At 40.1% G+C, this 14,019-nt stretch overlaps 1 protein-coding gene and 1 long non-coding RNA gene across 3 annotated transcripts in view; one reads left to right on the top strand and one right to left on the bottom strand.

Annotated features, from left to right (window-relative positions):
* Positions 1-885, bottom strand: part of LOC115893204 — a 26,619-nt gene extending 25,734 nt beyond the window's left edge. The window contains exon 1 of the long non-coding RNA XR_004053172.1: positions 747-885. This is a non-coding gene — a long non-coding RNA (uncharacterized LOC115893204). The remainder of the gene's footprint in view (positions 1-746) is intronic.
* COPS8 (COP9 signalosome subunit 8) lies at positions 599-14,019 on the top strand. 2 transcript variants are annotated; one of them, XM_010357925.2, is made up of 9 exons: positions 730-1,328; positions 2,011-2,075; positions 2,399-2,469; positions 3,876-3,924; positions 5,137-5,269; positions 9,335-9,442; positions 11,069-11,131; positions 12,160-12,207; positions 12,986-14,019. In XM_010357925.2, coding segments are annotated over exons 3-9 (483 nt in total). In that variant the 5' UTR covers positions 730-1,328; positions 2,011-2,075; positions 2,399-2,467; the 3' UTR covers positions 13,066-14,019. The 2 variants fall into 2 exon arrangements, with proteins under 2 accessions (XP_010356226.1, XP_010356227.1); XM_010357924.2 differs by lacking the exon at positions 2,011-2,075 and having other exon boundaries at positions 599-1,328.

Genomic DNA, 14,019 nt, shown 5'->3' with positions numbered 1-14,019 from the left:
AAAAACAAAATACATATGCATGTATAAGCTATGAAGTACAAATTGTATCATTTCTGTGATTCCACATATGAGTTCAGTGCACTTATATTAGTATTTAAAACTGGCATTGCACAACGTCAAGATGAATGGTAGACTTCATGCTAACAATTTAAATCTAAATTTTTCTTGGAATGATATTAGATAACCCATAAAAACACTATGAAAAGGGAGAAACTGAGAGGAAAGAGAAAGTTTTATATTTTATGACCTTAAAGTCACTTTCCTTCTGTTTTTTTGAACAAGGAAGCTCTGCACTTTTCTCTGAGCCCCACAAATTATGCAGCCAGCCTTGCAGCAGGGAACAATCAAAGCCTCTTTCCTGGGGGTCTAGTGAGGGATGTAAAAAACAAATATGTTAATAAACAATATGCAATATATAATGTTCGCTAACCATCAGCGCTGTGCGAAACTAAAACTAAAGAGGCCAGGATGGCTACAGCAAGCCGGGGGAGAGCTGAGAATTAGATGTAAATTCTGAGCGATGGGAAGGGCCCTGGATTTTAGGGCGTTGTGCATAAGAGTAACCAGATCTGCTCTACGTTTCAGGAAAGAAAAAAAAATTCCCTCTGGCTGCGGTTCCGAGAATAGCCCGGAAGGAGGCAGGGTCCCGGCTAGAGAAGCGTGGCTCCAGAGTTGGGGGGTGTGCGGGGCGAGCCCGGGCGGGGGACGCTACCCAACAAGCAGGTTTGGGGAGACTCAAACCTTACATTCTGAGTTTTTAAGCTTCTCTCCTCAAAGCGGGGAACTCACGAACGTTTCGTGAGCGGCTACGGTGTGCAGGGCACGGAGCGGAGCCCTAGGGTCACTGACTTGACCAGGACAGCCGAGCAGCTGCAGGATCCGTCGTGTTCCCAGCAATTTTCGTATTTAAAAATGCGTTGCCGTTGCTGTTGTTTTCTCTATATTGGATGTCTTCGTGAAGAACCCTCAAAAGTGCGATGAACTCCTCCCTGCCAGGGGGCGGCCGTGCGCTCTGAGCACAGCTTCCAGCGAAGCCGGCCAGGTCCTCCAGGGCACCGAGAGAGCCGGCCAGAACGGCGGCGCCCTATCCCGGCCGCGGCAATGTCTGACGGCGCCCCGGAACTGACGGTCTGGTACGCAGGGGCGCTCGGCGGCAACGGCGGCTTTAAACGTCATCGCGGGCGCGACGCCCGAGGGGCGGTCTGGGGTTTGGCTGTCCGGAAGGTGCGGCGGCGAGACCGGCCGGGAAGATGCCAGTGGCGGTGATGGCGGAAAGTGCCTTCAGTTTCAAAAAGTTGCTGGATCAGTGCGAGAACCAGGAGCTCGAGGTAGCCCTTTGCGTTCCCTGGGAGAAACTGCGGAGTAGTCTTAGGCCCCGGGGCTGCACCAGTTTCCAGGGTAACGGGGTCTGAGGCTCGCGGGCTTTGGGAGCTCGCGGGGCGGGCGCGGGAGGTGGACGTGTGGAGCCCTGACCGTCGCGGCCTGCTGCGACCGGGCCCGGTCTCCCCTAACTCACCGGACCTTTTTGTTATATGTCTTCAGCTTGTGATCCCGAAAACCCTGTGCATCTTTGTTCCAGCACCTACCCATAAGCTCATATTAATTAGACGTCTTTCATTCCCAGTATCGGGTTGGGAGAGAGTAGTAATGTGGATTTTATCAAATATCTTTTTATACACACACCAACACACACACCCCAAAGCGCACACACACACCAAGAAAGACGTGACCATTGTAACCTTTTCTTCACTCACAGAGCCTTTCTCGTCATGTCAAGTAAGCTTACCGTTTTGTCTTTAGTAAGACAAATGAAAGTTATGCAGCTGTTAAAGTTAACGTTTTTCTTAGACACTTAAAAAGCGTTTATATCATTAGTTTTAAAAGTAACTAAAGGAGACAACATCCAGAAGAAGCAGCTCACTAATAGACAATAGATACTTCCCAGTTGAGTTAAAATTGAAAGAATTGTCTTTGCAACGCAGCTGTGGTGATTTTCTGTCTCTTATTCAGGACGCTTGATGTAATGGGCAGAATCAGAATGCTTCAGGAATCTGTCGAAATTGTTTCTTATACTAGTAAGATCATTTAAATGGGAATTTGAGAACTGGGGAAGGGGATCCGCTTACATATTCTTGAATGTATAGAGAAACAGGCCCAAAGGGAGATAAATCAAAGCTGATGAAGAATATAAACTTAATACTCAGGATTTTCGTGTTTAATACTTTTCTAAGCTGTTTCTAAATCTATACTAGGACTATAAGATTATTTATAATCTTAGACTAAAAAGGCTTTTTAATTAGCATTTGTAAAATATTATTTCAAAAATGAAAGTTAAAGGGTAAATGAGGTTTTTTAAATTTTGTGTTGTTTTGTTTGGTTTTCATTTTTGGCCTTCTAGGCCCCTGGAGGAATTGCTACACCCCCAGTGTATGGTCAGCTTCTAGCTTTATATTTGCTCCATAATGACATGTAAGTACGTTTAACCTAAAGCCAAGAGCAGCAGGTTTCTCAAAAGTTATATGGAAATATTTCTGCCCTGAAGTAGCACCACCAAACATAGGCACAACGAGCTACCTCTTTTATTGTAATAGCTATTACATCTATTTCGTATTGAATCATAGCTTAATGAATTATGATTAGGTCGTCATTGTCTTATATATACTTTCTAGAAAACATTTCAATTTATTATGAGAAACTATGTCAGTAAATTCATTTAATCTTTGTCTTTTTAAAATACTTTTATGATCTCTATTTACTTCATATTAATAAAACGAAAGAAGTGGAAAGAGAAGATTGCAGCCAAGAGATTCATTATAAACATGTATGAGAGTTCTTGAAAGTTTTTTTTTATTTTTAATTATTCCTATTTCACGTTCACATGGAAAAGTCAGAAAGCGTAACTATGCTAGGCCGGGCATGGTGGCACACGCCTGTAATCCCAGCACTCTGGGAGACTGAGGCAAGTGGATGGCTTGAGTCCAGGAGTTTGAGACCAGCCTGGGGATTATAGTGAAACCCTATCTGTTCTAAAAATACAAAAAATTAGCTGGATGTGGTTGCGCGTGCCTCTAATCCCAGCTACCCGGGAGGCTGAGGTGGGGAGAATTACCTGAGCCCAGAAAGTCGAGGCTGCAGTGAGCCGATATTGTGCCACTGCACTGCAGCCTGGGCGACCAAAGTGAGACCCTGTCTCAAAAAGAAAGCATAACTGCAAAAAAAAAAAAAAAAAAAAAAAAAATCTCCTGTAGTTCTCCTGTAGACTCACTGATCATTCCTGATAAAATTTTGTTTTAAATTGTTCCAAAACCTTTCCTTTATATCTTTCTAAAAACTAAATTGAAATTTTTATTACACATGTAAGGTTTTTTTTTTTATTTTTTGTAAAACTATCCTTATATGTTTGTCATAGTTCAAGCCTCCAAACCCATACAAACTCCTGCCTCGGAAGCTTTGTACCCACTGGTAGGAGGGACTGTGACAGGGAGAGAAGTGTTGTGCACCGTGCTTATTGTCAGGAAATGCTGGAGCCTTCATAGTACATAAGTTTGTTTACTTTTATATCCGAATAAATCATTTGGGCCGTTCTATACGTCCTCGTGTTTTTAGTGTGCTGTTGCCTTAATTTAGGATATGGATTATTATTTTGAAAAAGTTCACTAGAAATGGCAAAATATTACTTTGGTAAAAATATTTCATGTCCTTTTTATCTGGAAAACTATTGTTTCCCCAAAACAAATTCATATAACACTAAATTTGACTTTGTGTTACATAAAGTCTACTTCTGAATGTTTGCCTTGGGACCTGAGAGTTTTTAACATTTACGGAGATGATTATGTTTTTAATTGATGATTCTTCTTTGTGGTGGCGTAAATTAGGAATAATGCAAGATATCTTTGGAAAAGAATACCACCTGCTATAAAATCTGTAAGTATCCTTTAAACCTGCCTTACTGCTTTAATGTAATGACATTCCCTTAAATGGCAACCTTTTATAAGTTTCTGTTTTCTGTATGACGTCCTAGAAATAGTCATCAAACTAGTATTAAGGATTCAAAATAAATCTTCCGAGTCCTCTAGTCAGAAATTTGAATTTTGCTGGGATGATGTAGAATTTGTGCCCAGTTCCTACTGATTAGATTTCTTGAGACACTTCTATGTGCAGCTTCCCTAGTTAAACAGTTGAGCCAGTTTAGATGAAGGAAGGTCCTGGAGGTGGCGGAAGCAGCCGAGGTGGTTTTCAACCGGTTTATGTTGCTTCTTGTAATGGTACTTATTTTGAAACTGCCATTGTTTACAAGAATATTCTAAGAATGATTCACAGCAATAAGATTATTTTTGCTAATTAGGATTTTAAATTTCTTATTTTGGATGGGAGATTAGAAGAAATAGCCTGTGAAAAGGTTCTTCCAAAGTGGAATGAAGTAAAATTTTAATGTCAGATGATTCCATGTGTCTAACATGAGCGTAAAGTGAAATTTTTAACATTCTCAGGATATTACCAAGAATTCATCTGAACTTTTGTTCATTGTCAATATTCATCAAGAGATCAGATTAGTATTTTTACTTTTTTTTTTTTTTTCTCACACATCCTGTTAAGTAAGATTGAAATATTCCTCAACTTCTTTGGCTAAATAAAGAACAACTATAAATTATGCACATAAGTTTCAGTGATATTAGTGGAAACTCTGTCCTTAGAGAGGCTACAATGTGTGACATCTTAGATTGACATTCTCTATTGTTAACCATTTTGCTATTACTTTTGACCTAAATATATGTACATAATACATCTATGAAATACAAAGACAGCATCTTTAAAAACAATGCTTAAGCTAATTAGTCCCCAGGCTTAATTCTGAAATGGTTTTGGACTACTTTCTCATGCCTTAATTTGCTGTTGTAATTAAAAATGTGTATCAGGCCTACAGATAAATTTTACCTTACTGCTCATAGTGTTTAAAAACCCTTTTGATAGTGATTGGGCTGAAAAAGTAATTGCATCTTTTAAAATAAATGTTGAATTAGGTTTTAATGATGTAGCTAACAAGTTTTTGTATCATTTCTGGTATTTTGTTTTAAGATACAATCATTGGTACATTTACAGAGTGAATACCCTCTAAGGCAATAATATTTATTACAGGCAAATTCTGAACTTGGGGGAATTTGGTCAGTAGGACAAAGAATCTGGCAGAGAGATTTCCCTGGGATCTATACAACCATCAACGCTCACCAGTGGTCTGAGTCGGTCCAGCCAATTATGGAAGCACTTAGAGGTAGTGTTTCTTTGTGATTAAAAATGAAACTAGATGAGACTTAGTCCGTAAGTGCTGCAGTGTTGAAGTGATAAATCAGTGGTGTGTGTTGAAGGAGATACTTTTGATAGGTGAAAAGAGCAGTTGCCCTCATCATGCTGCTTCATTTTTTGTTGGTTGAGATTACATTGGCTCCTGTGCCTTTGTTGTTTCTTAATTCTATATAGAAACTGCTCGTCAGTTTTAAGTTTTGTTTTGTTTTTGTTTTTGCTGTTAAAATGAGATCTTTAATATTCTAACAAGTTTAAGGGATGGGTTTGTAGAGATGTGACAATAGAGGCTGCTCTTTGAATTTTGTCAGCCTTAGCCTTTGATAGGTGTGGTCTTAAGCTTCTGGATTTTGTAACTAATCAGTTTAATACATAGATGCTCAAATGCATTTTTAATTGCTTTGAAAGATCACAAGCCTGGCGTGACAGAGCACTGACCCCACAGTAAAATCTCATTCCCTGCCTCTCTACGCTCTCCCACCCTTAACATTTGCCTCCAGTCATCCTGGCTCACTCTTTATAAAATTGTATAATCTTGTTTTATGTTGTGTACTCTTATTTCTTACTGTTACCCTTACTTCCACAGTTAATATCCACCTTCACTAGATGTCCTCCTGCTGTGGAGGAAGTCAGGGAGCAGGAATTTTTTAATAACTGTTCATCATTTTGCTAAGGGATATCAGCTTTACAGGGCAGCAGACAGCAAAGATTGTTTCTGAGATGTACATAATTCCCTTGGAATGGTAAAATTCTTAGCATCATAAAACAGAACAATGTAAGTGACAAAACAGGAGGCAGCTTCTTTAAATGTGAATGAAATGAGCAGAATCCTAAGGCAGGCAGGCAGATGGGAAGGGAGGAGTGTGGAAGAAGATTGCACAGGTATAGCAGGGGCAGTTTCAGAAAGTAGCACCGGAAACCTCTTCATATAAGGCCTGAGGAATTGGTGTTACAGTGGACTTTCGTAGTATCCTTGTGATTCAGCCTTGTGATTGTGCTGGTGCGGTCACAGGCCATGTGCCTTTTCCCAGTGTTACACAGCGGGTTCATTGGCAGGGCTGGGCTTGGGGCTCTTTACTCATTCAGCAAGCATTCTGTTGTGCACGGTCGGGTCTGTAGTTTTACTCCTTCCCAGAGCCTCCTCTCACTGAATTCCATGAGAATGAGAATTGCTGGAAAGAAGTTCAGTAGACCCAGGAAAGGCTATTCAGCATACCATGTGGGAGTTTGAACTCTGGATCCGTGCTTCTGGAGTTTAAATTCTGATTCTTTCCCTTACTGGGGTGACTCCTCAGTGTCTCATTTTCCTCCTTTGTGAAATGTGGTTAGAAGTAGTACTTTTTCCGGTTATAAATGAGTTAATATATAATCATGTACATTATTCTAAAGTACTACAATATTCCTGAACATATCCTGAGACTTTTGCAAATCTCCAGATTCATGAATGGTACTGTGGTTTCCTTTGTAAAATGCAGCCAGGGCAGGATAGTCTCTTAACAGATTGGTCTTACTGATGAATTTAACATTTTGCTTCTTAACATATTAGAAACTTATTTTCTAGCTAAGATCTCTTTCCATTCTATTCTAAATTAGGCACAGTCCTATTAGAAAACTGAAAATAACTTAACTGAAGAGAAGCTAGCAAAAAGTATTTTTGCAGGAAACAAGGGCTGAGGAAGTACCCAGGAACTAGGGAGACAGTAGCCATTCTCATCTGAGGCCTGAAAGGGCAAGGCGAGGGGCCAGTGTTTCTGGGGCTGCCCCATAGGATGGATACAGAAGGTCAGCTGGAGCAAGGCAGGGAAGGGATGTGGGAAGTAAATCCCCTGACCTTCTTTCCCAGCCTGTGACCTGATAGACCCCCGTTTGCCAAAGCCGGAGAGCTCAGGTGCCACAAGCATTGGTGGCCAGCCTCCCTGGCTTACAGCATGGCTGGGAAAGACAAGAGGATTCGAAAGGATGGGAGTGACTAGCTCCTCTTCCCTTCTGTCTCCAGCACAGGCAGAGATGGATGAGCGGCACTTGAATATTTGTTGAACAACTGAATTTGCGTTCTGTTAGCATTTCTGTTTTCACCAAAAATGTGTTCCATCAACAACTACCGCAGATATTAGGTGCTGGCTCAATTTATTCCACTTTCCAGCATGTCATTCTGGGGCCTGAGGTTACAGATTTCACAACTTGGGGATCACAGAGTGACTAGTTGGAATGTAGATGTGATTCATGCCAAGTGGATATTGCAGCTTCTGAGACTAAGAACACTTAGCCTTTATTTTTGCTTCGTCAACTCACTTCTGCCTCCCATTGCATGTTTTTCTTTCCTTTTCCAGTTATATCTTTTTACTTTTCTCTCCCTTTTGTTTATCTCCTCCATTCTTATTGTATTCCTGTTTTATTCCCCACTCTAAAAATATGATCAGAATATTTGAACTGAAGTAAATGTTTTTGAAATATGGTTGGCTTACCAAATGAATATAGTTTTATGGTGTATACTTTTGTTTCTCTAAAAAAAAATATTTCTTTTCCATTGTTGGCTCAGTTCTTTTCCATTGAATGTCTGCAGCCTTAATAGAAAACGTTTCTTGGTGTTGTAAAGTCTGTTAGGTTACAGGCTGGTTAAAGGAAGGAAGGAACCCACAATAATAAGTGTAAAGCCACAGAAGGAAGAGCGGACAGACAGTGGCTGAGTGAAAGCTGGAGAGGATGTCGGGCTCAGTATGAAGGGAAGGCATGGGAGTGTCAGCAGTTTTTAAGGAATCTGAGAAAACAAAGCCTGAGTGTTGGAGTTGTGCCCCATTTTGGTCCTTGTGATACCGTCAACAAGCATGTATTTGGCATAGATTTCACTGGAGATGCTAGATGTTTGGGGGACTATCAAGATAAGAGATAGCCCTTCCTGTTGAGAAGTTTGGAATATAATTGAAAAGAAGCGGGTAGGTGGAACAGTGTCTGCCGCGTAGGTGGAAAGTTGCTTGTTAAAGTAGAAGTGTAAACGATACTGCTGAGTTTAGAGAAGGGCAGAGATCGTAATGAATTATAAACAGACTTAGGAATGGTAGAGAGCAGACAGGAGGGCATTTCAGGCCACAGAACAGCGTAAACCAAAAGCCCCAGTGGGAGAAGGTGTAAGACTTGTCTGAGAGCCAGTGGACTAGTTTGGCACAAAGGGTATCTGAGGGAATTGGTGTAGTTTGACAATGTCCCAGGAATGGAGAGAAGATTTTAAATACGTTAGGGTGTTTGTTTTACATATGTCCACTGGCCTATTAAATATGGAAAGTAAGATCAGGAATATTTCCTAAGCATGTGGACAGCCAGGTGGAGGAGCTCTTGCATTACCACAAAGCACTGCACAGGAAGAAAGGCCAGCTGGTTCCACAGTGCTTAACTCCGCATCACTCCTGAATTGATTTATGTGGGTATGTGAGCCTGGGGACAATCCTAAATGCCGTTTTCAGGAAAGTTTTTGTTGCTGGTGTTGTTTGGCAGTCTCTTCTTAGACTCATTCTTTCAGGGTGGGAATTTTAGGAGTTTGAACCTTAATTCAGTCAAGAGTTTAATGCAGACTTGAAGAGTGCCCCAGTTACTGGATCTGTTCCGTGACTCCCAGGTGTGGTCCTGTATTAGAGACGTTTTTGAAAAGGACAGCTGATTACACAAATCAGTTTTCTGCTGCTTTGATTCCAGCATTTGTGAATAAAATAAGTACATTTATACCCCCATTGCGTAAACCGAACTGTATTTTCTTAGGGTTAGAGCCTTGTGTTTAGTAACCCTTTTCCATCTTTGTGATTTTCATTATCTGAGAGTTTTCATCCGAGAAGAAGTGCAAGAAATGTATTTTTTTATTCAGCAATATTTGAACCCCCTTTACATACTGGACATATATATTTGTATCTATAGGCACAGAAATCTTTGGGTTCATCTGGTCTTGCTTGTGAAAACTGGACAAGGACAGTGGTGTGATTTAGCGATGTGTTTTGAAAATACCTGCTCCCCTGGTTCACTCTTTGCCAACCCTCCACTCCCACAATAGATGCAACAAGGAGACGTGCCTTCGCCCTGGTCTCTCAAGCGTATACTTCAATCATCGCTGATGATTTTGCAGCCTTTGTTGGACTTCCTGTAGAAGAGGCTGTGAAAGGTATTTTTGGCTTACTTTTTACTTTACAAGGAAAATGGAAAATAGAAGTGTGAATTGTAGGTTCACAGTCTCCTCTGAAACGCTTGAAACAGAATATGCTTTTGGAGTCCAGGCCGTGTTTTTTGAGAGGTGATATGAAACAGGTGTTGTGGAACACCCAGCAGGCACCCTGCAGTCAAGCATATTAATAGTTCTGTGGCAAGCAAATGCGTGAATATCCACACAGTTGATTACAAAAATATGTCTTAATTGGCCTCTTTACTCCTATCTGGAAATCCTTATTTCGCCCTTATTTGGTAAAGGCGGCATCATCCCCACATCCCTTTTCAGCCCATTTTCCCTGCCATTTCTGACCCATACCCTAGGCGCTTGCTTGCTCCCCACTCACACCTACCTGCTGGTCTCTCCAAATGTAACTTCGCATTTTCATTTCTCAGCTGATGCCCAGACTAATCCTTCCTCTTGCTCGTTGCTATAGAATATTGTATACACCTGGCCGGGTGCAGTGGCTCACACCTGTAATCCCAGCACTTTGAGAGACCAAGGCAGGTGGATCATGAGGTCAGGAGTTCGAGACCAGCCTGGCCAACATGATGAAAACCCATCTCTACTAAAAATACAAAAAATTAGCTGGGCATGGTGTTAGGCACCTGTAATCCCAGCTGCTTGGGAGGCTGAGGCAGGAGAATCATTTGAACCTGGCAGGCGGAGGTTGCAGTGAGCCGAGACTATGCCACTGCACTCCAGCCTGGGCAACAGAGTGAGACTCCGTCTCAAAAAAAAAAAAAAAAAATATTGTATACACCTTGTTGCATTGTTTTACCATGATTGACATTTTTGATTCTCCAGCTACAATATGAGCTCCATCAAGCACCACATCCTAAATTTCCAGGGCCTAGCATAGTTCTAGATACATAAAGATAGGTTAATGAAAGTTCTTATACTAAGTTATTAAATACTTTTATTTATTCTTTTGGCTCTTAAAATTGATCCGTCATTTATTTTCTGTATATAAAATACTTCAGAGTTCACACTCTCAGCTGACCACCTGGATGTGAATCCTGGTACCACCCATCCCTGATGCTAGTGCCTGTGTGACTTAGAACAAATCACTTGAATTCCCTCAACTTCATTTTCCATACCTGTCAAATGATGGCCCTGTATCCCACTTCATAGAGTTGTGGTGGTTACATAAAATGATCCCTATAAAAGCACGTAGTCTGATACCTACAGGTAAACCTTCTGTATATGGAAGCTGTTTTTATTATTGCCATTTTTGTTATTACTGATACGATGATCACAAAAGGCACTATATGAGTTTTCCTTATGTTTGCTTTAAATAATACTGATTAGGTTAATACTATAATGTATTCTTGACAGAAAACTAACCATCTTTTAATGATTATAGCAGCCTAATAGAGTAAAATGAGGCTTTGATACCTGTTTCAGAAATATTTCAATAATAAGTTTCCATGCTCTTTGTGATATACCTTTCTAGTAAAAATGCATATGGTGGGTTATACTAAACACATCAGGTCTTCTGTACAACTAATGTCATGGACAAGTTTTGGATTTTGTGGGGTGTTTTATTCTTTCCGCATCTTTATGTATAATATACTTTTTTAGGTATATTAGAACAAGGATGGCAAGCTGATTCCACCACAAGAATGGTTCTGCCCAGAAAGCCAGGTAGGTGGAGCTTTCACACATTTATGTAGCATTGAACTCTTCTAAGACTGCTTCTGGTTTTCAGGCTTTGATTTTTGATAATTGGATATAAAATTCTGCTATACTAACATAATGGAAATAACTCATTTTAAATAAAGCGTCGACAGGGTAGAAAGAATCTTTTAAAGATCGTGATTTATTTTCTAATGTCAGTTATTTCTAATGATGGAAATAACACATTTTAAATAAAGCATAGTAGACAGGGTAGAAAGGGATCAGCTAGTTTAAACTCTTAAAAATGTATTTCCTGTATATAAATGATTTTATATAGGTGTTTCATGGTCCTTCTTACACCATAGGTTTTACTAAATATTAATCTCCATCTTATGGAGCCATTTGTAACTGAGCTTATCCTTCATATCCAAACTGTTGTCTGTATTTAAAAAAAAGGCTTAAATATTCAACTGCCCCCCTTTTCTGCTTGCTCTCAAGTCATACGGGCACTTTTCCTGTGGCTTCCACTTTCACAGAGTTAACTTCTCTAGCCCTCCTTTTAAGGCCTTAATTTCTGTGACCTGCCCTTGTCATTATCTGAATTCCCAGCCCCTCAGTCTTGCTGTTGGAAGTGAGCCACACTCATTCCTGCCTGATAGTTTCTCTTCCTTCTGCTGACCAGGAGTGTCCTTTTCTGCCAGGTCTTTAGAGCCAGGCTTCATGCCCACTTCCATAAACCCGCCTGCATCCACGTCAACCCAAATTTCCTTCTACCTACTCGGAATGCCTACGTTTAGACATTGTTGAACGTACAGTAAAGGATTCTCAATGTGCTCAGCCCTTTGAGTTAAAAAGAGTGGGAAGACATGATCCCAGTCAAGTGAGATAGTGGGGAAGAGTAACATAATGAAGACTTATAATAGAGGACGGTTATTATCCCTGTTTGAGAAATAAATGGCCATAAATGCATGTTGTGCTGAAAATCGCATGTTCTATGAAAGGTCTTTACAATGACTTTTGTAAACTGAGCTGTACATTTTTTTTTTTTAATTTAGTTGCAGGGGCCCTGGACGTTTCCTTTAACAAGTTTATTCCCTTATCAGGTATGTATTTTCATATGCACATTTTTAAAATGTCTCATTGTTCCTGATTTCTTTTTTGTAGTATATATATGTATGTGTGTGTGTGAGTGTGTATCTATTTCTTACCTTGTAAACAGAGGTTGAATTTCACACATGTGTAATAATACATCTGGTTATGAGAGTGGAACTGGGCTCCCCAGAGCTTGCCTCCTCTGGGCCAGCTGCAGAGCCTTCTTCCTCTCATGTTGGGGAGGCCCGCCAGAGCTGCTCACCAGCACTGTCATTCAGAAGGCATCCCGAGGCTGACATGTAGCAACTTCAATGTTGGAATGTGTAAATTCCTTGAGGTTCTTTGTGGGTTTTTTTTTTTTTTTTTTGGTTCATTGACAATTTAATAGTCTTCAATGAAGCCTGGGGCATGGTAGGCCTGGTAATTATTTCTTGAATTTAATGTTTCATAAGTAGGGATGTTTTCAAGAAGAGCTGTGATCTTTTAAACGAGATGTCGCTTGATAAAAGTGTCTTTAACCTTTACATAGAATACTTCAATATCAACATCATCAGACATGCCTTTACTACCAGTTAGGTAAAACCATACTCATAAAAGTTGAGACTTCTTGACTTGCTTTTCAAAAATGTCCAAGGCTCTATGATGTAAGATTTTGTCTAAAACCAGGACAAATCTAAGAAAGTTAACTTACTGTTAAAAATTGAAGGCATTAGGGGAGATAGGTGTTGGGGCCAAAGCTTTGTTACAGTGGTATCTAACTTGAAGTGTGTTCATTTCTTTAATGTACAGAGCCTGCTCCAGTTCCCCCAATACCCAATGAACAGCAGTTAGCCAGACTGACGGATTATGTGGCTTTCCTTGAAAACTGATTTATCACTGAGTTCAAGATTCATCTTCAGAATCCTGTATACTGACAAATATCGAAATGTAAAGTTTGTATTTTCAGTTTATTGGATGGCTTAAGCACCTCAGCATTCCTTACTGAGTATGTGATAAAATACATATAGAATATAAAATATACTGTATACATTTCGTCCTTAAACATTATGCTGAATAGTTGTTGAAACAGTTCTCATTTTGTAATACTTAATAATCTGGATGGAGCCCGTCAGTATTACAGTTAATTTGTTTTCTGGTGACTCATAAAATAAGATTTCTTGTTTCATGTAGAATAGTGTTTGTCAACTGTCTTTTGTCTGCCCCAGCACATGCCACACTCTTACCTGTACCATTGGTTGATAATTGTCATGACTCATTTGGACTTGAAGCAAGACTGTCCCCAGGCACAGTATCGGGATCCCTGGGGATTATGAGTCACGCTCTTTGGAGAACATGCTCTCTTTTCACCCCCACCTCCTGAGAGCCACTAATGTAAAATACAGAAACATAGCTGAGGAACAAATAGACTATTTCCATACTAAACCAGTTTGTTGACTTTAGATTTTTTCCAATAGTGTGAGTATATCCATTGCTGGCAGTGGAGGGCTTGCCATGAAAATGCAACTTATTTAAGACATTCATGAGATGTATTAACTTGTGCTGTCTCCTTTTAGAAGGGAAAACAAGTGTGGAATGCATTGTATGGGCAAAGAAGCTATGAAGATACATGATACACTTTGTACAACTATCCTGCAGCCCATTGGTTCCTTGTATTTATCCCTTGGCTCAAGTTCTGCCCTTTGGAGAAATACTGAGCAAGTCTTTCATTCTGTGTGTGACAGCCCTCTGAATATTTGAAGTTGTTTGTTGGAACTTCAGGTTATAACAGCCCTTAGTTCATTTATTCCGCATTTGTTCAATAAATATTTAACTGAATTCTTCAA

Source organism: Rhinopithecus roxellana, chromosome 14, assembly GCF_007565055.1.
Source record: "Rhinopithecus roxellana isolate Shanxi Qingling chromosome 14, ASM756505v1, whole genome shotgun sequence".
NCBI classification, from domain to species: Eukaryota; Metazoa; Chordata; class Mammalia; order Primates; family Cercopithecidae; genus Rhinopithecus; species Rhinopithecus roxellana.
The sequence above is the reverse complement of the archived record's forward strand: the minus strand, read 5'-3'. Positions and strand labels throughout refer to the sequence as shown.

Bases quoted from the DNA above. Each gene is read 5' to 3' on its own strand.
- COPS8 (XM_010357924.2), top strand. From the start codon at position 1,251: ATGCCAGTGGCGGTGATGGCGGAAAGTGCCTTCAGTTTCAAAAAGTTG. The intron at 2,470-3,875 runs GTAAGTACGTTT...GGCGTAAATTAG, and splicing joins TATTTGCTCCATAATGACAT to GAATAATGCAAGATATCTTT. The intron at 3,925-5,136 runs GTAAGTATCCTT...TATTTATTACAG, and splicing joins TACCACCTGCTATAAAATCT to GCAAATTCTGAACTTGGGGG.